The following is a 23,073-nucleotide window of genomic DNA, read 5'->3' on the forward strand; positions in this document are numbered from 1 at the left end:
CAGAATTATTGTTCAAAACCATAGATTTCAAGAATGAATAGCAATATTTGGTCTCCACTCAAAATCCTAAACGCAGGCTGCTCCCAGGAAACAAGTCCTTTTTAAAGTTTGTTAAGCCAAGTCTTGAAAATTCAGCCATTACCAAAACCATTGGCTTTAGTCTTTTCCCAGGAGGAGTTTTTCCAACCAGTCACACTGGAAGGCTGTTGACTGCGTATAACACGCACCTTGGGTCACTACCAGTTTATTTCTGTGTAACGGCACACCAGTCAATCAAGGCTGTACTGAAGATTAGTTGCACGACAACTTCATTCAGCTGAATCCTAACACCCTCCTCTGACTGCGCATCTCTGGCGTCCTCCGGGAATGAATGGCAACGCAGCTTCCAACCCAACCCAGCTCGGAGAGAAGACTTGCCAAGTCTGAGATGAATTAGTTGTCTTGCAGAGCTCTCTCCTCTGTAGCAATACGCTCGAGCTGTCCAGACTTCAGCTCAGGGTAGGACTTACTGGAGGTAAGAGAGTCCTGCAGCTGCCCGAGGACAACTCCTTCCCTCTCCCAGTAAAGCAGCACACACACGGGAGGCAGGTGCCACCACCACCAGCAGCCGGGATCAAAAATTGAGGCTTTATGGCCCCAGAGCAGGTATCAGACACAACCCTTCCACTTTCATCCGTGTCTACGATGGAAAAAAAAAATAGATGTAAATTCTCTGCAATGTTGGCAGCCCGCAGCGTGATTCAGCAACAAATGGACTTAATGGTCCTGCCTGGAGCGCGTCCTGCCGATGAGATTCCCTCCAAGGCAGAGGCAGGTCACTCCCCACCGAAAATGGCTAGAGGCATTAAGGAACGCTGAGCCCCCAGCGCTGCCTACCTGTCATTTTCATAGGCAATATGATGATACATAAGTCTTTTCCTTTCTTAAAGATGCAAGCTGTAGGGTTTTTTCTTCTAGAGGGAAAAAAAAAATAAATAGGACCACCCCCCCCAGGTACAAAAAGCCAGCGAGGATGTAGATTAAATGTTCATGAACTCATGAAAAACAGACCTGCTATCCTCATATGTATCTCAGAAAATGATCAAAGGAACAGTAATTAGTTCTTCTAGATCTGCTGCTGCCCACAGCACAAAGCTCAGCCCCTATAAGCCGGAGCTTGTCTCGATACTGGATCTGTCCCTAAGGTTTCCTATTTCCTATGGTTCAGGCAGCACCACACAGGTACATCAGTGCCCAAACACCTCCCAGAGAGACAAAGCTGCTCTGCAGCCTCGAACTCACCGGGCAACAAGCTCAGCCTTCTTATTTATCCCACAGCCCTTCTCTTACACTACACTTCCCACCCCCTACCCGCCTCTGTAGCTTGCTGGGGCATTTTTAACAAATCAAGCACATTTCTTCAGTGTGTCCATTCCCCATTGCTTTGAAAACTGCAAGTCCAACTAGATCTGCTGGTTCTTACTCCTAAATACCCATCCCTTGTAACACTACTTAAATTGGTGTTCTTGATATTTAGTTTCACGTGCCAGGGCTAGGTTATCAGCTGCTAAAACCTCTATCTTTAAGAGCCTCCAGCCACGAATACTTACAGCCGCGCAGGTCCCAACTCACACTGTACTACAGCTACTCCCATTTTGCACTAAGGCTGGACTTTGCAGGAAGCCCGTGTTATCTAGCAGCAGTGTTCCCTTGCTGCCTCTGCTCACCCAGAAGTGCAAGAGGTATTAGTGTCTGCACAAGGGACCTTGGCAACACGAGTGGGATTACAGGGGAGGTCCGAAGAGCCACCTCTCTTTGTCCTGACGGAGAAGCAAAACGTAGATGTTTAGAAAATTCAGCGTAACTTACTTCTCACTACTCGGCAAAGCAAAGGGACTTGTGGTTGTGGTTGGTGGTACCCATGCATAACAAAAGACTGGGACAGAGTGGCCCTGGTGGGGAGAGCTTTCGAGGAACAGATGCAATTTGCATCTTAGCACACGATATCTGAGGTTGCTTTAAGTCATCTTTGGCCTTCGTTGTGTATTGCTTTAAGAATTCAGCAGGCAAGAAGGCTGAGCAGGAAAGAACAATGGTTTTGTGCCGGAGGAGGAGAATTTTACTTGAATAAAAGACCCCTGCACCATGGAGAGATTTCCCTTCAGTGGCGAGATGTCCATCGGAGCATCCTGACCGGAGCATCGGAGCAGCTGGGCAGGTGCAAGTTCCAGACTCCACAGACCGAAGCTGGTAGCCTCGCCTCTGATGTTTTGCTAAAGAGATGGGAGTGCCAAGTGCTTTAGCCTCCTGTTTTATTAATATGCTGCTCTGATGGGCTCATGTATAATAGATTCGCAAAGGAACAGCAAGAGGTTTACATCCAATTTCCATGTTGCATATATTTTCTACTAAACACTATAGGCTCTCCATTCACCTCTTAATCTTTGTCTTCGGTAATGAATTTGCATGAGCTTTGGGGTTCAAGCAAAGGACAAAAAGTTGGTCACCAGTTCTTCAACTGGTTTCCATGACTTTGCTCCGGACAGGAGCTACGAATTAAAAGCACAGGGAAAACATTTTCATTTTCTCTCTCATTCCTAACATTGGCTGCTGTTGAAAAAAAACAAGCGTGCAGCTAAGGTACCCTCAAAACAACGCACAGCCTCTTGGCAAGTCATTTGTGAGGCGACGGAGCCGGAGCCCTGGGCTGCTGCAGCCGCCGCAGCCACGCAGGCAGCAGCATCGCGCAGTCGCACCGGGAGAGCTCAGGGCTGCAGATCTGCAGCAGCAAGGCCGTGTGATGGGCAGCACACAAACGTGCCTGGCTCTGGTGCAGCTCACTCCGATTTGCAGAGACACGCAGGGCTTGTAGCTCAATGCTGGCCAGAAAAAATAATAGATTGCACCCCAAACTTCTCGCTACTCACAGAACAGGTTCTTGGCTGTAGAGATGAAGCAAAAGACAAAAGTAGGGTGTATGGTGGATGTCTCCTTCAAAATTTGAAGTTCACCAAACACAACTCCTGGTGGGCTCCGGTAAAAGAGCAGAGAAACTGAATTTGACTTTGTGAGGGTGCCAAAAGCCTCAGTCTTCCTATTTTCCTACCCAGAACCAGCCTTCCCCTTTAGTGATGACAACTTTTTTGCAGCACGACTCCGCACGTTGCCTCCAGTTCAAAGCTGTCACCGCTCCCCTGCAAAGGCAGTCAGAGCGACACAGCCACGGCTCCCACCTCTACATAGCGAGACATTTAATCAGGAGTCTAGCTGATCCTATGTGGCACAAGGGAGACGTTTCTATCGCGTCTCAAACTCATTTTTTTAATCAGACAAGACATATTCGATAAACTTAGAAGGACCGGTGGTTAGGATTTATACAATTGAAAAGAGGAGAGCCTGGCTTGCACAGGTAAGTATGAATTGCACCAGCAGATCTGGGCACTGCTCTAAATGAAGATCTTTCCTTTCTAGTGGTTACTGCTGGATCCTTCAGAAGATGAAAACTCCCATCCTGCAATTTCTAGAATACCTAAAATAGAGTAATGGGGATTTCTCCATGAGCTAAGCTACCTAGTTTACGTGCTTAAAAAAAAAAAAAAAAAAGACGACTGATGGTCCTCATTGTTTCCAGCTTAGCTGTAATGTTAGATGCTATTCTTGCTCAAGAGCTGCCGAACGCTTCTGAAGCTTGTGAAGTTGTTTGCTTTAATAGCACACAGCGTGAAACAAAGCAAAGACGGGAAGTGTTCCCAGCAAAATGCCTCCTTCTGCTGAGCTCGCTGTATCTCGCTGGCTCTTGGAAATGTTTAATTATAGGCTGCAGATTCTAAAGCATTTTCTTCCAATTATTTGGTCTCAGGTCCAATTTCATAAAACCTGAATTTTAAACTCCTTCCCAGTGAGGATCGATGCAAACGGATCACTTCATCAATTCCAGCTGGGCAGAAAAACAAAACAGCACCTCGCCCACTTCACTGTAATTCATTACTGGTCTGAAACAGCTGGCCCAGCTACACAGCAAACCATAATAAAATTAAAGGAATGTTGATACGACCTGGTAGCTTTAAAGCTTTAGCGATCACTTTAGTGATGCTTTATTTTTATCTCCATTTTTTGATTGCAAAACGTACAGCGGGTATAAGCTGAAGTGTTCCCCAAAATGAGCTAACAGCTGTGGAATAGGCTCTTCCTCCCCTGCCCAGGCGATGGCTTGTCTCAGCCTCTCCTGCCGAGATCTCCCAGACCGTGGCCAGTCCAGCACTCACCTCTGAAGGGCATTAGGGGCACCACGCTTGCAGAAGGGACTCGGCTGCTGAATTAAGGAACATCTCTTTCTCAGGAAGCGTAGGAGAAGTTCATTCCCCTGGGATGTAGCCGTGCCTGTGGTCAGACCCGAGAAGGCCGGTGGTGGTACAGGATGGCCAACATCTGCCTGTCCCACACGGCAAAGTGCCCGGCAATGCTCTGCCAGCAAAGACACAGCTGCCTCCGGGAGCCTCAGGTTTTCAAAGGCCAAACAGACACACGTACCTGAACGAATGAAAAGGACGGGAATACCAAAATCCCCACGGCAGCATCCTTCACATCCCTCCTTTCCCCTCCCAGAGGCACCGCGGCACAACTCAAGCTGAAGTATCCCTGAAGTATTACAAGAAGAGATGAACTTACTCATCCCCCAAACGTTTGTGGGTTTTGTTTTTCTTTTTTTTAAAAAACCCTTCATCTAAACCAGAGTGTAGGCTTGAAAATTATTTACATTTCCTGAAATGTATGGAAACGCAGGAAGAGCTGGCCAGCAGATCCCTCAGTCCTGCTGTAAGGTACAGACACAACCTGAAAGCGCGGTTACCATCTGAATACAAAGACCTATTTATTTCGAGAGGGCAGACGTACACCAGGAATGGTCTCTGCTGCAGGCTGAGAGCCCTCCCGCCTTCTGTCTCTTTCTAAGCTGTATTTCTTTACATAAGCAGTGCATGCTTTTATAAACCTGACTCACAAACCTCCCCACCAGTAAATTTAGCGCTGGTGATACATGCCTGACCTAGAGGGAACTCCATTTATAGCACAGCAGGGAAATATCCACGTATAGCCCTTCTGCACTTGGCCTCTCTGCTCGGGTGTTTCTCTTGCGTCCAGGAGACGGGCTGATGAAGTCCAAGCGTCGGTTCAGCCTCCCCCCTACGCTGGAAGGTGGGGGACACTCACGGGATCTCCCGCTTGTTCAGCGCCGTGACACAGGTCCCCACCAGTCTCCACTGGTGACAAGGTCCTTGCGTGGTGCACTTACTTTTTAACGTAATAAATGATCATTTGTGTGGTTTTAGCTGGACCTGCCAGGGACACCTGATCAGCACTTTCGCAGCTACTCACCATTTCTTTTTACATCTGCAATATTCCCGAGCATCCTGCAGAGTCTTAAGAAAAGGTTCCCTTAAAAATCTGACATTTCAGCAGCATTTCACCCTGAAAGAAGCCAGCTCAGCACAGGTCTGAAGTCAGAGGGATCTGCAGCAGATGACACGGCCAGGCACAGGCACGCGCAAACTCTATATAGCTCACAGCTCAATGGGACTTTGGAATCTGCAGCGAGGAGCTTCTAGTTCTTTTCAGTGCACCTTCAAAAAGACAAAAGATGAAGAATATTGTCCCCGCTTCCAAGAACCCTGCATCAGATGGATGGGTATGGGCAAGGAAGATAAGAAAAGAAACAAAACATCATCTGAAGGGACTGAAGCCAACCCGTTTACAGCAGTTGTGGAAGAGCACGCTGGGCTCACGCACCGAAGCAGTTATCAGTGAATTTTCAGCTAGAGCTCTAGGGGTAGCTTTGATCGATAAGCTTCAAGTCACCCTGGGACAGCCTTTCTGGGCTTCAAAGTAAGGATAGATTTTTTTTAAAAGAAGTGAAAATTACGAGACCAAAAATAAATTCATGTGTTTGAAATGTCTAGTTGAAGCCAAACACCCGGGAAGCAAAGGACGAGAATCTGACGGGCAGTGCGGTGAGCAGACGAAGAAAAGTAAAGCAACGCAAGATACGAGACCTAAACGGACACGATCGCAGAAGACCTCTCAAAATCACACCACTGGCTGACAGAGGATTCACAGGGTGTGGAAGTCAAGACAAGCAGAAAATAATCCACAAAGAGAGAATTGCAACTGCTGTTTCAAAGGCAGAGGGACTTTGATTACGGCCAGACTTCTGCTTTACTAGCAGTGCTATCAAAACTGGGTTAGCAAAGCCTCAGGGTCCCATTAAGAACAAAGAGCAAGGAGGGCTGCAGTGACAGGGAAAGATTAAGCAAGGGATGAGCAGCAGCACACATGCTCGTAACGGTCTCAAACAGCTTGCAAAGAAAGGGGAAGATGAAGGCAACAGCAGGCTCCGAGCGTTTAATGAGCACAGCCCAGACGCTAAGGCGCAAGCACTGGCAGCACAGCTTTTGGACCTGAAGACCCCCGTTTTGCATATAGGGCCGGCATTCAGAAAATGTAAATATCTGCTGTAAACATCGAGATTTGCTATTAAAACATTCAAAACTCAAGTCCACGCAGCAGTACGTCTCCCACATTCAGTGAAACGCATAAAACAAAAGACGCTCCTGTCTCTCCCTACGAATTTCTAATGGAGCGCTCAGCTCTCTTTCAGCAGGAAAGCTGCTCATGGAATTGCACCAGGACTAAAGGAGCAGAGCACGGCTCATCCATAATGCACGAACACCCACTGTGCCTGAGCTTGTCAGGAAGGACAGCAGTTTTCAATATGAAACAACAGTATTCTGGGAGGCGGATGGTTAAAAATATGTATCTTACGCCTGTGCCACTATAAATTATTGACTGTACAGGGAGTTGGAAAAAAGGATTCAGCTCCATTAATAATTTATTTTCTAATCCAAATGAAGATGGAATTTTATGCACCACTTATTACCAGCGCTGCAAACTGGAAAAACTAACTGCACTTCCCACTATCCGAAATCAGAATTGCCTTTCCATTTTCGAAACAGTTTTTGAAGTTTCTTCTCTAGCTTGAAATACACAGTCAGAGCCTTCCCTTGAGAAAGCATATGGTCATTCCTGAATATTTAGTAGGCACATTAAGGATACAGAAATCCCTCTCTACTTTAAAGCAGCATTACAGGCACAGCACGACAGCTCTGAAATGAAGAGAACTACCTCTCTTCACTCCCAGCCTTATGCAAATAGATGGGTATCACACTGGCAGGCAGATTTTCTTGTTTGAGAAAATAAATTTGAGTGGCATCAAAAGATTTAGCACCAATTGCAAAACTACCAGATACAGATGGGTCCTTCAGGCACGACGCTGCCTGGTTTGAACACCTGAGGATGGAGGTGGTCCGGACCACAGCAGCGCGAGAAAACAACTGCAGGCCACCAGAGAACTTCAGGGAGAGAGTTTTTACAATTGCTTGTACCATGTTCAAAGTATCAGCTTATTTTTGGCGTTTGTGTTACGATTGGAGAAGTTGGCGGGGGCGGGGGGAAGCTACTCAACTACTGAGATGTGTATTAAACCAGGGGGGAGGCACCTTATGCTGAGAAGGCTCTTCAAATCAACATCAGTTGACGCATCAGTTTTGGTGTGCATTTGGGAATTAAATGTTTTATACTATGGATACATAGAAAACTTTTTAAAGCTTACCTCTAAAGAAAACCATCCTTGGTCCATCTGTCAAAGAACAGCAAGAAAAAAAGTCATGACTATATTCAGACCCTTCCAATGCAGATTCTTGAAACAGAAGGGGAGAAGGGGAGTCCAGGTCTGCACACGCAGGTAGGAGGAACACATCTCCCACCAAACCAAGCGTTTTGGGTCAGGAAATGCTCCATTGCATCTGGTATTTGGTACAAAAATGGAGAACACACTAAATTGTTCAGTGACAATCCCAAACTGGAGAGATGAACCTTCTCTGCGTCTTCCCTGAAGTTTAGGTAGGCAAAGATCATCATGGGGAAAGAACCAAGCACCTTGCTTAGAATTCTAATTTATTATTAAATTACATATCAAAGCTTTTTTAAATACATACAGAGAATGCACAATAGGTGAGAACAAAAATAATTACAGTTACAATAAAATAAGTTTCAAGAAGCTATATGAAAAGCAAAAAAATCAGAAAGTGCAATCAGAAACTCATTTACAAGGGTCTGGACTGGGATATTTTGTGAGAAAGAGTTTTTTTGTCTTGAGTGTTTATTTAAACTGCTCTCCTCACTCAGTAGTAGACAGACCAACAGCCGCTTAGGTATTCAGAACTGAAAGCATCACCACTGGTTTCAAATATCCAGCTGACAGGAGAGATACGGGGCACCAAGAGGACTTGCAGATGTCACCCAGAATATGGCTCAGTTTTGGCTCAGTATGTCTTTCATTGTAGCCTCCTGTACTGCACATTGCTCAATAGGACAATTGCTCTGAAGGATTTTGTAATCTGATACTTGTTATAAGGAGTTTCGGAATTATTTCCTCCTTCAGAAGCAATACAGCTGTTACCTCTCCTTCCTGTTTCAAATGAAAGCTTTGGGGAAAAAAAAAAGAAAGAATAGGAAAACATTATGCATCAAGTGATCTTGGGAAACAACCTGCTATGTTTAGAGAGTTAAAATAGTCCCGACTAAATGAGTTACACAATCAGAAGTGGTGGGCCAGACTTTGCTCCCTGTGCAGCAGTTTTGGGGGTTTCAGAACACAGCTCCTCGGAGGACGCAGCCCTGGGGGACAAGCTGTGAACCATTTCTCGGAAACTTTCACATCAGCTAAAAAAAAAAAAAAAAAATCTACTTTTGCTCTTTTGTTTTCAACATTCAGCGAGGAACCGACTCCTTCTCACAGTAATCTTAAGACCGTCCAAAAGAAAGGACTTCTAAAACTACAAATGAAAAATTCTAGTTGATTATTCAGTGTAATGAATCCAGCAGGAATTTATACCACACTTCGACAGGCAAAAGCTCCTGAAATCAATATTGGTTAAGAAAAAAATGTCGTGCCTTCCCAGGAAGGGCAAACTCTGATATTACCAGAAGCACCACACTGCTTGGTCCCAGAGACATACAGGATCACAAAGCCCTGCCTCCACCCTTGCTCAGGCACGCTCCGGTGAAGGGCTGGGGATAAATTACAGCTGTGGTCTGGGTTATGGCCACACAAACGCTCACTATTGACTGAACACGCAATACTGGGTGTTGCCCGAATGCCATTCCTCTGCTCTAGCAACCAGCCCTTGAAGATCAGATAAACATGTAAAAAAATAGTCTAAAGAGCAAGGATAAAAATATTCGCATCCGTGTGAAGCATGGCATCAAAAGTTATCAATAAGATTCCTTACGTTTTAATGCCTGGCTAGGGGGTTGTTGGACAAGTTTAAAGTAGGTGCTTGTGTACCGGCAAGAATAAAGTAGAAATTAAAAGAGAGTGTGTGTGTGAGAAATGTGCCCTGTAGAAATATTATGGATTTTCTCACTTCATTTCAATGGCTTCGCAATAATTTTCTCAGCACAATTCTATTTGGTTGAGTTACGAAACTGCAGCTTTGCCAGGAATTGCAGAAATGAGAATTCTTTAACCACTTTTTTTTCTCCTTAGAGCAAGAGGAACCACACAGAATGAAAAACTTAGAGAACGTATTTAGCAACAGGAGACATACAAACCTATATTTTGGGATTTGAGATTAAATACTACAATCCACTGTTTTCATTTTACAGTCCATTGCTCTAACTATAGGTCCACGTTATTAGAGACGTTCAGGAGAATTAGCAAGTCTTTCCCCTTGGCTATATGCGAGCGCACCACTTCAGAGAGCAAAGCAGAACTCCTGCTCACATTGCTAGAGGACTACAAGAAAATGATGAAGGGGAGACTACAAGGTTAATTAAATGTATTTTCCAACACAAAACTCTGTCTCAAAACCAACACAAATAAAAACCATGGAGGGGTTGCCAACACTGAAACCATTTCCAGTAAAGCTTTATCAGAGAAAATTCAGCATATTTCCATTATTTTATACTAAAATATATCAGTTCCTCCATAACATTTTCATAACATGAAAAATCAATTATGTTTACATATTTATTATAATCTACATATTTTCCATAGCAGCTTTTTCACACAATAAGATTAAATATATGCACCAAATAATTAAGTCCAGTAAAAAGACTGGTTGTAAGATTAAATAAGTGAATTTATTTACGGTACTGCAGATCTCATATTGCCAACTATATAGCAACCAAATCCTACAAATCCTAAACAGAAGCACGACTGCTGATCAGGGTCCCTTAGGGTGGTGGTGGAATCAAAGAAAAAGCATCGAGAAGAAGAGGTTTGATCTCCCAACACACAGATTCAGTAATAAACCTCCTTTATCCATCAAGGTTTTTCATAAACCCCTTTAATGAACACTTCATTTCAAACCAGAAACATTCCCAAATCAACCAAATAATCACCCTTTATTTAAAATACAAGCCCCACAGTTTTACACATATTAATTCCAAATGCTTTCTAATCCCAACAACAAGACGACTGATTAGAAGCCTCTGTTGACTTTTTAGCACAAAGTTATTAGTCTGCAAATAAGCCTTCAACTCCATACAAACATTTTAGGCGCAACAGTGTGGTTTTGCACACTACACAGGCACAAGTCTCTACTCCCTCCAACAGGTACTTCACAGACACTATAAAAAGCAGTAAAAAATTGCGTCTGTCCCACTAGACTTTGTTCCAGAAAAGAACCTGGAGACTATCTGACATTTGTGGGTAATGGCATACATGAAATCTGTTAGGAGCACTGTAAATTGATTGTGAAAAGAATTAATCAAGTTTTTAGAAAGATATTTCAGTGCCTCAATTTGAATTTATTGGGTTATGATATGACAGATGGAAAAGAGCTGTTGAAAGAGCAGAAAAATCCGTAATTTGTCAATCTGCAATATCAAAGCCATTCCTGACATCAGCTTTGTTTAGAGATGCAAACACAACAGGATTCATGTTGCATGTCTGGACAAAAAAAATCCTCCCCCCCGCCCCAGATAATGGTAAATAATACTTGTTTCGCTATTCATACATTCGACTCTTTACTATGAGGAGTTATGTCCAAAAATTTTGCACGCAGATACATTTGCCTCAGGTATAACTGTCATAATTTTAATTTCTAATTGACAGTTTAGATTATATCCTACTTACAGTGTAAAAATATTAATGCTATTAGAATAACTTTATCTAAATTACAATATAGACTTTTCAAACTGCTTATCATGTCTTTATAAAGACTTTTATGATGCCAGCCAAAATCAAAGTATTTACACCCAAAAGACTACTTTTAGGTGAACTTATGTTTGGTCACTTTTCAGATGACTGAACACTACAGTAAACAGCTGCTAGGACGCTGCGCTCCCTTTTTACAAAGGGGGACTTACTAGTCCCTTTAAAGCCACGAGAAACCTTACAAATCTTCCACTGAGGGTAGTTTATCCATATTGTGTGCAAAAAGTGAACTGAACAATCCTTTTTTTACTTTGAGGAATTTGTGTGAAGCACAGTTTTCACAGCACAAATTATGCAGAAATAACCAGTATCTCAACCATGAGTTAAAAAGAATTACAGAACATGTATTTAGTAGTAAAGCAACCTGATGGCTTAAAGCTGCAATATTCTTCTCACAGGGCAAAAGTGTTCAGTACTGCGCTTGGCCTACACGGGAAACTGGCTTACTGCAGTTTCCACCCAAGGCAAGCGTAACAATCTTTTTCTACTTACCAGCCAACAACAGGCCTCCCCACCGCCGCTGAGCAGAGAAACTGTTCTACCGGTTCTGATAAGCGTCCCATATTCACCTACCTTGCAGTGAGAAAGGGAATTACAGACAAACAAACCCCACAAAATTTAACCAAAGGAAGATGTATGGCAGGGAAGGAGAAACACTGCAGCTTCAACCCAAAACCAGTGTCACAGTCTACCATCATAAGCTCTAGACATCATGCTGATACTCGCAGCCATGACGAGCAGGCTGTTTGAAGTCTGTCGCTTCCCCCACTCACTTTTCCTTGACTGGGGGGGAGGGATGGTGGTGATGAGTTTAGCAGAGTCCATGGGGGAACATCCATCAATGAAAAGCATATAGCAGCAGTAAGATGGTACAGATGCCAATAATGCCACCCAAGATGAGAGAATCTCGTCGCTTCCGAAGGTTGATCCTTTGAATCAGGCTGTTCACTGCTGGAAACCGATCTTTAAGGAATTTGAGTCAAGGTCATATCAGCAAACACTATCTTCACTAGCAAGCCCCAAAGTCTGTATGTAGAAATCCCAATACCGCAAGAAATGCAGAACTACTCTCAAGCTGGAGAAAGCAGATGCAGTAAAAAAACCTGATGGATAGTTAGCAGGATTACAACTGTACTTCACTAATAACAGACAATCAGAGAAGAGAGAGAACAGAACAGCTTAGAATTCACATTTACACAGAATTCATCACCTGATCACCTAAATTACCAGCGTTTGATATACTTTAATCTCTAATATGTGAGGCTTAGTTACTTTTAATAATTGTGTTTAAATGAGAATGAAAAAAAAATAAATGGGGCAGTTATATAAAACATCTGCGGAATTTATTTAATGGAATTCTGTTACTGGTGAAGGGAACAACCAAAGGCATTTGACTGAGAAAATCATGCACATTGCATGACTACGCATTGTTCAAGTATAGCACATAAGGAAGAACTCCTCCTACTGTAGAATCATAAAGATGTAAATCTATCTTTTAATGTACAAAATACAATTGCCAACAAGATAATACATTTCAGAGCTTCATGTCTTTGGAACCAAGAATCTTTTAAGGCCAAAGCTTATTGAATTTTTTTTTGTTCTTGCCAGTTGCTAAGAACTGTAATGAAATTTATGGGTTACCAAGATACATCTCTTCAGGATGTAGTCTGTCTAATCAAATGATGCTAATGTTGTTCTTTGGGCCCTTATGACAGAAAGGAAGGAGTAAGTGGGAAAATGACAAACATGTATGACTTGACAAGCTGGCACATTCTTTAGCCATGAGCACAGAATATGAAGAGAAACCAACAAGCCAAAATCTTAACATCTACAGGACTGTGACAGACAAGAGGATACTCATGTCATGAATACCCTTAGCTGTAAATGATAACAAGCAGCAAAGTATGCCAAGCTTCAGCTCCGGACAGTCTTGAAAGCAAAAAAGTGAGAAGTAAAATGAAATTATACTTTTACAAAAACATATAGCAGGGAAGGCCATAAAATGCTGTTGCAGATCTCCACCTGAGAATCGAGCTACATTGATTTATATGCAGTATTCAATTTTGAGCAAAACCAACTTATTCACCACATTCATCATTAAGATGCTTCAGTCAGATTATCAAGTGAGACTGGTAAAAAAAATGGTCCATTTGTCACTAATGACAATACCACTACAGGTTATACAGCCACTGACATCAAAAAGCATTTTGATCCCCAAATGACAGAGTGAAAAATTGTACTATACCTCTTCTTATGCTCTGGCAGCACAAATTTTTAGGAAAGGATACTAGCCAAGGTATTCATCTTGCTTTGTATTGACTTCAACATCCCTCTCTGTGAAGTCATATTTTCTTTAGTTGCCATGGCAATGCTGGAGAAAGAAAAAGACTGGATCAAGTTGTTGGTGCTAAGAATAATCTACAGCTAAAACAAGAGGAAAGCAAGCAGGCAACGCTTCTTTAGAGAACAATGAATGAGGTGAAGCAATATGAATGAAACCACATTTTTTCCATTAATCTCTATCCTTTACACTTAAATGATTTCTCTTTTTATCTAAGCCATTAACAATTGAAAACTCCGCGATCTCTTGAAACAGGCAGGGTTTTGCCACATCTCCCCCAGCCCCAACAAAAAAAATAGTACTACATTACAAGCAAACCTAAAGGTACTCTTCCGGCATAAATTTTAAATTTAGAAGTTTGTTTAATCACAGAAGCCCCATACTTACTTTCACTCTAGAGAGCATATGAAATTTTTTGTCTGCCATCAGAATATGATGGCTACAGAAATATTAAGCAAGTAAGAGCTGACTCACAATTAAAAATCAATTTGCAAAACGAATATGCTGGTTGAGAGGAGACATAAATGCAGTCTGAGACCCAACACAGCTCACGGAGCTTCACACAGAAGGTTTCCGGACAATTAAGCCGGGACACAGAGTCAGCAGGTCTTTGAAGACATTTAAACACAAATAAGTGTTGGGATCTACTTGCTTTGACTCAAGATTAATACTGTCCCCTGACTCCAGATAAGTGGGCAAAGCTTGGATTCTCTTCCCAGCAAGCCCAACCTGACCGTCTTCCATAAGCTGGAGTTGAGGGAGCTGGTGTATAATGAAATCATATCGAATGATGCTTCCATCACAGCACAGGTAAAATACATTTTTGAGCTTTGGTCTTAATTAAGAATATCATCCATGGGGTATGTAAGCTTTCATACGCTGTTTCTTTACTAATACATGGTCCAGCTGCATGTACTTTATCCAAATATAAGAACACAATACAGATGAATATAAAACAGAATCTCCTATTTCAAATTTAATACATTCTGGAAGTTGGAATAAAGCAACTGTGCTCTTAAAAATAAGACATTTAAATGAAGATTTTAAAGAACTACTCAGCTGACAAAAATTCTTCTCTACCTTGAAGTTTCTCTTCAGCTCGTAAAACAAAGAGTTTTAACATGGAAAATGAAAGGGTAGGCTACTACTTGCAGCCCCAGGTAGTATTTCATGTAGCTACTTCGAATGCAATAGCTTTGTCAAGAAAAACTGCACAGGGTCATTTACATCTAGAGAAACAGCACGTAAAAGTTTAGGCTCTAGAGATACGGTGCTTAAGAAGGAACAGTATGACAAATACTGCTCTCCTTGGCTGGCACGCATTTCAAAAATAAACAAAGTAGGACATAAATACAATATGGCTGGATAATAACTCAGAAAATGTCACCTGTATTGCTGTTGACTATATCTACACGAATAACAATGATTAAAACAAGTTCTTGGACAAGTTTGTGAGCCTTAAATATGGACGGAAAATGTTCTGGAAGAATAAAAGTTAAGTGGAACAACACAATATATCAGATATAAATATGAGAAACGGGAACTAAAGCTGGAATTTCAGAGGAGAACAAACAGGAAAATGCAAAATGCTTCTTTTACCCAATACAAACATCCAGATTTTCAAGAGAATTTTATGCTTGCTCACACTCAGTGTCTGTATACAAACATGATACAAAATCACGGCTAACGTGAGCATTATGTCTAAGGAGGGGCAGGTACAAAGCACTGAAACACACAGTGCTAAGCCCAACATTATTCTCAAGTTCTGCAGTATAAACCGGACATTGCATTTTACATAAAGCCTTAATATTTACTACTGAACTCTCTGAATGCACTTGCTCAATACATCTGATCCTCAAGCACTGTTCTGTACTGAACTCATCTGGGTTTCAAGGCTTTGGGCTTATCTTCCTATAACAGTTAAAATGTTGAAACATCATTTGTCCAGATATTAGTACTAAAGTACTTAGGCTGACCTGGCATTTTAGTACTGGAAGGTGATTAAAAAAAGCACCTTTATCCAGCTTAGTGTCTCTTTCCAGGTAAATCTGGTAGGAAAAGTCAGACACACAAATTATATCCGTACACTTATTAAACATAGAACTGGCATTCCTGACATTTTAATAACAAAGACCATTTGATACGTTTTATTTCGAGTTTCTCTCTGAACAAAACAACATTTGGAATGAGCAGCTCTGGATCATCTCATGTACCCCTGGCTTCTCTTCTAGGACACTAGAGCCTGCATCACAAGAATAGATGGCAAAACCCAGCAGAGCCAAGTCTAACAATTCTCCTTCAAGACTTACAGCAAAAGGTCAGTATCACAGTTCACAAACATCTTAAAGAAGAAAACAGCCCGGATCAATGATCCCTAAAGTATTTCTGGAGCAGTGAGTTCCTCTGGGCTCCTTTCCATTATATCTACCTGCTCCATCTCAAGTAGCCCTTGATACAGTATCTTCAGCCTTCCTCTAATGTGCCAGGCAAACTTTAAGGAAAAAAAAAAAGAAAAGGAAAAAATCTGCTACCACCTCTTCAGGTGGAAGCTGCCTTTTCCAACTCTGGTTTTGCCCATAAAAATTAAGAGATAACCAAGCCAAAGCCCAAGTGTTGTAAGCAGTATGATTTTTTTTTTTTTTTAGCAGTAGCAGAATACTTCGGAAAGCAAGACAAGTTCATCACACAAACATATGAGAGACACAGGCGGCAGAAGGGCCATCCAGCCTATGGCTCTCATAGCTTTCAGGTCATAGAAAATACTCTTCCAAAAGCTCTATACAGTGAATTCTTTTAAATAGAACAACATGCATTGCCAGGGCAGATCAATATATTATTTTAAGGTTATATTAGCATTCTAGTAAACTTGGACATACATTAGGAAATTGGAGTTTATCAGTCATAAAGAGAATATAAACAGTTTGATAACTTGTAGGCAAAACCCTGACATTTTCAATCAGCAACTCTATAAGAACAGATTTAACATTTTAATACTAAGTTTTGAAGCATTAGATTAAAAAAAAAAAAAAAAAAAAGGAAGTTTCAGGGCAGAACTATGAAGAACCTTCAAGCATTTTTTATTTACAGCTGGCTATTTAGCATTTTTTCTTTTATACTTTTCAAGTGCCAAATCAGCACAAAGTAAAAATGAAACTCATGGTTAACTGGAAGCAACAGGGCTTGCAGTCACCTCCTTGGTGTTTATAAAGGGGTTGCCAGAAGCAGTTAACCAATGCTCTCTTCGTTTCTGCAAAAACAACAGAAGAAAGTTTACGAAGCTTCTCTTCTCAGACTGCATAGTACTGTCACTCAGCTCATTGTGTATGCTTGTTCTTGTGGATATACTAACTCAACTAACCCATAAATGCAACAGTGTTATTTGATTACACCGGACAGGCTTTTCAGGACTAAAATTAGAAGAAAAGAAAGGGAAAATTAGATTAGAGGAAAAATGAAGAATCAAATCATTGCCTACCCAACAGTGCATGAGTATACAAAGAAAAGCATCTGGGAGAAGGTGTTAACAGAAATTCTAAACAGACAATAAACAGCTGTATATCAATACAGAAAAAGCAGTTACCATCAAGAGCTGAAAAACAGGCTACAAAATTAGAACAGTAAGTACATCAAATCATACCACACGTGAAAAGATATGGCATTTGACAGATTATATACATCTACAACTCAGCATACAGGTATTTTAATCCTCTAAAAAGCAACAAACTCGCAAAAACATTACATTTGCTATTGAGAAGAGCACTCAGGAAATTTTGAATTACTAGGAACCAAGTTCGGGAAAAAAAAAAATTTCCTAGCTGTACATAGGAAAGCTTGCTCAGTAACCTACAGCTTCTTATCTTACACCCCCACACTGACTTGATACTTGTCCAGATGAAGTTTTAGTACAACATTTCTCAAAGCATTCCTGAATTAAGCCACATGTTTTCATAAGATGCATCCAATGACTCATTAAGGCATCCATTAATTTACAGAAGTGAAAACACAAGATGATTGCCAGGATATAAAGTGTTCCTGAGACACCTCCAAAATGCCTTTGGAAATAATTATTACAGATTATCATGGAACACAAGGTTCCTGCTTTAACTTCTGAGGAGTGGAAGTGTCCATTTCATATAAAAAGGCAGGATGTAACTGTTTAAGTTTACATATTACAAGATTGGAACCTTCTTCATTTCTTTTATCCAGTATTTTGAGAAATCTAGCTCAATGGGCTAGGTTTTACTGAAGAGCTCTGAAGAAAAAAAAATTGTAGTGATTACCATTTTTAGTATGATATGGTCTAGTAATGAAATGTAATTGTGATATCCATGAACAAGACTTTAACTGGATTCTAGCTACCATTAAAAAGTCAAAATTCAAGTACAAAGCACAGTTCTTCATGTATAATTTGATTACTCAAAACATGAGCTGGTTTACCTAAGTCTTTATATCTGTAAATGAGACTATTAAATTTAAGAACTACCACACAGCTCCTGGGGAGTAGTCCACTGATAGGTCTTGGACAGTCTTAAGTATTGAAGCTTTCTCATATCCTTCATTAGACAGTTTTGGTTTCGCTCCCATCCCTAACATATGCTCATTGACTTACTGCTCCCATTTCTTCACTGACAAATGCATTTTTTAAAAAAATAATCACGTTCTTCCCATTCACAATATTGGCCTCACTTAGTTACTCGACACCATAATCTCCCCAGATCAAGAATACCTTTTTCTTACGTTTTGAAACTTCTACACAACATTTATGATAAAAGATTAAATGCTTCTTACTGGAATCAAGATGACCCTGATTTAACATTTCATTTGGAAACTAGCACGAACTAGTCTCAGTGTTGCAGTGGCTTGAACTACTAGACTTGGGTGTAAACCAAGTTTCTAAAACCAGATGGTATTCTGCTCTCTATATTTAATATTAAAGCACTGCTGAAGTACAACATTAGAGTGCTACACTGCTGCAGAAATCTCTTCTAGGTAAGCCCGAGGTCACAGCCACGAAGAACCCACCCATCTCTCCCACAAATCAGCAGGAGTATCTCAAATTCCTATGCCTGCAGCCATATTTCCTCAAAATTTCACTTATAAGTTTGTCCTTGAATGTTCAGTAGTGCTGTGGGTATGCAAGCAACTGAATTTCTCTTCAAAAGTAAAACTGATATTTGTATGTAGTTTGCAGTTTTCACTGGCATGAAAAAGTCCAGAGTAATAAACACTTCCAGCTATTATCACAGTCAAACCAGTCTAACATGCAGAGATACACTTCTAATGCTGCTTGACTTGGAAGCAAAGTGTTTTTACGTAGACAAATGCTTAAGCTGTTGGGTATTTTCACTCTGCGTAGCAGCCATATACATACAGCTTATTATCAAGGGAAATGTACCAAAAAGTCAACTCCTTGCTTCATCCATTGAGACAGCTCAGTCAAATCTACATTGATGAAGAACTAAAACAAAGCTCTAAAGGAACAAGACGTGTTTTTAAAAATCAAATAATTCATGTATTACTGGAACTTCTGCTTCATTTTGTACTCCATGAATCATACTTGCTCATTTAAATTCATGACAACGTCTATGATTAAGGGAATGGACTCTGTGACTCTGCATAGAAATGCAAGCTCTAGTTTTAAATCGGTAAAAATTCTGATTATATCACTTATTCTTTGCGTATACATACATCTATATTAATATCTATAAATATACACGTGTGTGTATATATGCATATGTGTACACACACACACAGTATCTTTCAAATTAAAGACTACTGTGTCTTTTGATGAAGCCTAACTCATGCCTTTCCATTCTGTAAAGTTGAGATTCAATGCAAGTGAATTTCTCCCTTTTGTTAAATCCTATTTATTACCTAAAGAAATACCCCAAATACATAAGGAGATTTTTTTTAACATTAAATCTATGGGTTTGGTCTAGCTTCACAGGGGAAATAAAGTCCAATCTGTTAATTATACAAACACTGACAAATCAGCCTGAATCAGGCCTCAGAAACAGTCTTACAATAAAATCCTAAGAACTTGTCACACTGTACATGCAAAACTATAAAAAAAATTCAAACTGAGCCAACCTAAAAATATAAGTTGTTGGAAAACAAGAAATAAATAGTTTGCTATTTTGGAAAAGTGATAATGTTTGAAAATGAAAACCCGAGAACACCAAACATATTAAGCAGAATCTATGCTTATATTTATATCTGGCCAAGAGAAGTGAGCACTGTTCCAAAAGAACTGCAGTACAAAGTACCACATCCCACTCGTTTCTGGAAAGAAATATGCTGCAGTAAGAACCCATGTCACATAATTCATTTAAAAACTGATTAAAAGTTTAGTACTAACAAAACATCTGGAATGACAGCCCTACTCATCGCTTTAGTTACTGCATCATTGCAGCTTAGGTGCCCATATATGCTCTTGCACCTATGTTTGCTTCCATGGAGGAACCACACAGCGGGAGGGTCGGGCTCTGCACTTCTTCGGCTCTCTTCTCTACAGAAAGTTAGAGCAAGGGTTTCACAATTAGTGCTAACTCTAGAGTCCTGGCAATGGAGTCACCGGTACGCAGCTTGTCAACAAAAGCCTCTGCATGCACAGAAAAATGCTTTCCAGTGTTTAGAATCACCACTTAATAACAACCCCTAAAAGAGTAAAAAGTGATTTCTTGACTTCCTGAAATACACCCAAATAATAAGTAATGAACTACAGCAGATGTAAACCTTGAAGACGGAGCAGTATTAGTAGCCAGAATAAGCTAATTACATCTCACTTCACTCAAGGAATCTGCATTCAAACAGCCTCCCCTGCACAATTCCCTCTTTTACTTGGTTTACAATAGATAAAGCAATTGATCATCAGAAGTTGGGTATATTTCTATCTGCTAAATTCACTTCAAATGCAGCAGGGTTTACCACCAATTAATATCATACCTGAATACTTGCAATTACTGGGGATGACAAGGAAAAAAAAACAAAAAAACAAAATTGACCCTGGTTTCAACCGAGTCAGAATTGAATTAAGATGATACAAATAAAATTACATTTCCTGCTCAATGTAGTTAGTAAACTAGCTCTTTTTCTGCAAGAAGAAACTTAGAGCATTCTTGGCAACAACTGCAACAAGAAGTTCATTTACTACAGATAATAAATGGTGCAACAAGGAGTACTGAAATCCAGCCTCTTAAAAATCCAAGTTAATTTATTAACAGAAGGAACACTTTCAGTAAACAGCACCAAGGAGCTCTGAACCAAGCCGCGTGGTAGGGGACTATTGCATGAGAAGCAGTCACTGTGGAGGTAAGTTGATTTGTAGTCAACCGCAGGACTGGAGCTCATGCAAATGAAACTTAAAGCAGTTTTAAACCAGCCAAGACACCTACTGATGGAGCTCCTACGCATGGAGCTTCTGAGTAGGCTCAAAACTGATGCAGGAACTTGGGTGAGTATTCACGTAGCTGCCCTGTTCTGAGCTCCAGTTTGCCACGGCTAATTTCCCTTGCACAGGTAAATCGACATGGAGGTTCACTTATCACACACACACATACTCTCAAACTTCTCTGATGACACATAATCAAGAGGCTAGGTGAAGAGCTCAAATGATAAAATACAAGTCATTTTGCAGAATATTAAGCTTAAGAAATCACCATACGCTGTTTAATGCTCTAGTTACTGGAGTGGCAGCAAATAAGAGATTCAACAAACGTTGAGTATTTTTACGAGACGGAAAAGTAGGGCTATAAGCATGGCAATAAAGGAGGCGATTTTTAATCAGGAAAAGACTAGAACCCAAAGTAAAACAAACATTCACAGTAACTGTGCTAAGTTTGGCAAATACCTTTATGAGGCTATGGTGAGATTATATCCACATTTTCAGACATTATTGTACTGACCACTTCTGGTTCATCACTGCACATTAATGTGGTTTAACACATTCCTCCACCATGTTAATTATGCCGAGCCCGCTGTGTGTACTTAAGCTAGCTAGCCCTTAATGGACATAGAGCCTTGCTGCACCTCTAATTACTCCTCTTGATCACTTATGCCAGTACATGCATTATCTGAAAGCATACCTTGCTTGCTTTCTTCCTTTTTTTTTTTTAAAGCAATAATCTAAAATTTAAAACCATTAAGTTGGGCACTGTGAATTACTGGTTTGCAAAATCCCAGAGTTCAATGGAAGATTGGGAAGGGCAGATGATAAAAGTAATTCATGATGCTACCGTTCTAAAATTCCTAGATCAGTATCACACAAGTATTCAAATCACAGAAAAACCCCAGAAGATAAGTAACTATACAACAGCAATTACCTCTCTAGCGCTTATGGAAGAAGCCCTTACCTATATCAGCTGCACACTAGGGTGCTGACTACACTGAAGGATTACAGAAAATCATGTTGTAGAAGAGTGTCACTGTGAGAAGAAACAGCTTGACTACTGGAATAGCCCTCAACAGCTCAACCTGAGATTCGCTCTGCTCAATCATCCCCCTTTTTTTTGTAGGGGTTATTCAACTTTGAACAGAAATGCAAATTTTCTAAACTAGGATGAATAAAATATTTAAGCAACACCATTACGTCAACACTGAATAGAAAAAAACCTGAAACCCACCAACACTTCATTGTAATACTGCCTATGAGTTGCAAACAATATAGTTATTGTATAAATAAAATGACTGGTATCTTTAGACACAATTCAATGGAAACGCTGATTGTACAGAAAATAATGAAAATTAGTTAAGTTCATTCCTACCTTATTGTTTCTTCTATCAGTCGATCTGAGCTGAAAGCCAAAAGGAAAAAAATGAAGTTAAAAAAAGTAACAAGAACCAAGTATTATTTTAGATTATTAAATCAATGATCGCCATAATACAAGCCTTAACAAATTTGCCCTTAGAAGGTCTTACTTCAGGATGTTGTCACTTTTTGCTACTACATAGATTTGGAATATGTAATGAGAGTCTTTGGAGAAGATGCACATAGTGTCCTCCGGAGTAGCATTTCCTAACTGTATGCGAGAGCAGATGCTCCGGAGAACACATAAAGCGCTGACTGAGAAGACAGAAAGAGGAATGGACTCCATGATTCATGGCTAATTAATGTTAACTGAGCCTGTGTGTACCAGGTGCCCAGGACAGTGGTGGAAAGGAGTATTGGGGAAGGAAGTACCTAATTTTATTGCATTTTAATCCTGGTGATTCCTGCCCACCCCTTCAAAAAACTTAATTAAAAATAAAAGCTGAGAATTGCTTCCAGGTAGTAACATCTCAAAACACTGCTTCAGAGCAAATTTACCAAACACTGTTTTATGGTTGTTAACGAGGCAAGTTCTTTCTGTAGTAATATCAGTTGGATAGGAATTAAGTGATGCTTATGAGAAACAGAATACAGACCATCTGTAAGAGAAAGACCTTGATAACACGTGCCCCTTCTCCCTCACTGCCACACATTAATCGAGTTTCTATGTAG

General features: G+C 40.6%; 1 protein-coding gene and 1 long non-coding RNA gene across 4 annotated transcripts in view; both read right to left on the reverse strand.

The window, feature by feature from the left end:
• Positions 1-227: 227 nt before the first annotated feature.
• Positions 228-4,043, reverse strand: LOC128149346 (uncharacterized). The gene is made up of 2 exons (XR_008237617.1): positions 1,586-4,043; positions 228-679 (listed from the first exon to the last, which is right to left on the reverse strand). It is a non-coding gene; the product is annotated as an uncharacterized LOC128149346 (long non-coding RNA).
• Positions 4,044-10,421: 6,378 nt separating this feature from the next.
• GOSR1 (golgi SNAP receptor complex member 1) overlaps positions 10,422-23,073 on the reverse strand; it is a 31,995-nt gene continuing 19,343 nt past the window's right edge. For 2 of the 3 annotated variants that reach the window (XM_052805041.1, XM_052805040.1), the window contains exons 7-9: positions 22,358-22,387; positions 13,543-13,625; positions 10,422-12,217 (exon numbers count right to left, since the gene is read on the reverse strand). In XM_052805041.1, coding sequence (XP_052661001.1) covers positions 12,093-12,217; positions 13,543-13,625; positions 22,358-22,387 — 238 coding nt within the window. In that variant the 3' untranslated portion in view covers positions 10,422-12,092. Of the gene's footprint in view, positions 12,281-13,499; positions 13,626-22,357; positions 22,388-23,073 lie in introns of all 3 variants that reach the window. The other variant, XM_052805042.1, reaches the window with a different exon arrangement.

Source organism: Harpia harpyja, chromosome 12, assembly GCF_026419915.1.
Source record: "Harpia harpyja isolate bHarHar1 chromosome 12, bHarHar1 primary haplotype, whole genome shotgun sequence".
Lineage (NCBI taxonomy): Eukaryota > Metazoa > Chordata > Aves > Accipitriformes > Accipitridae > Harpia > Harpia harpyja.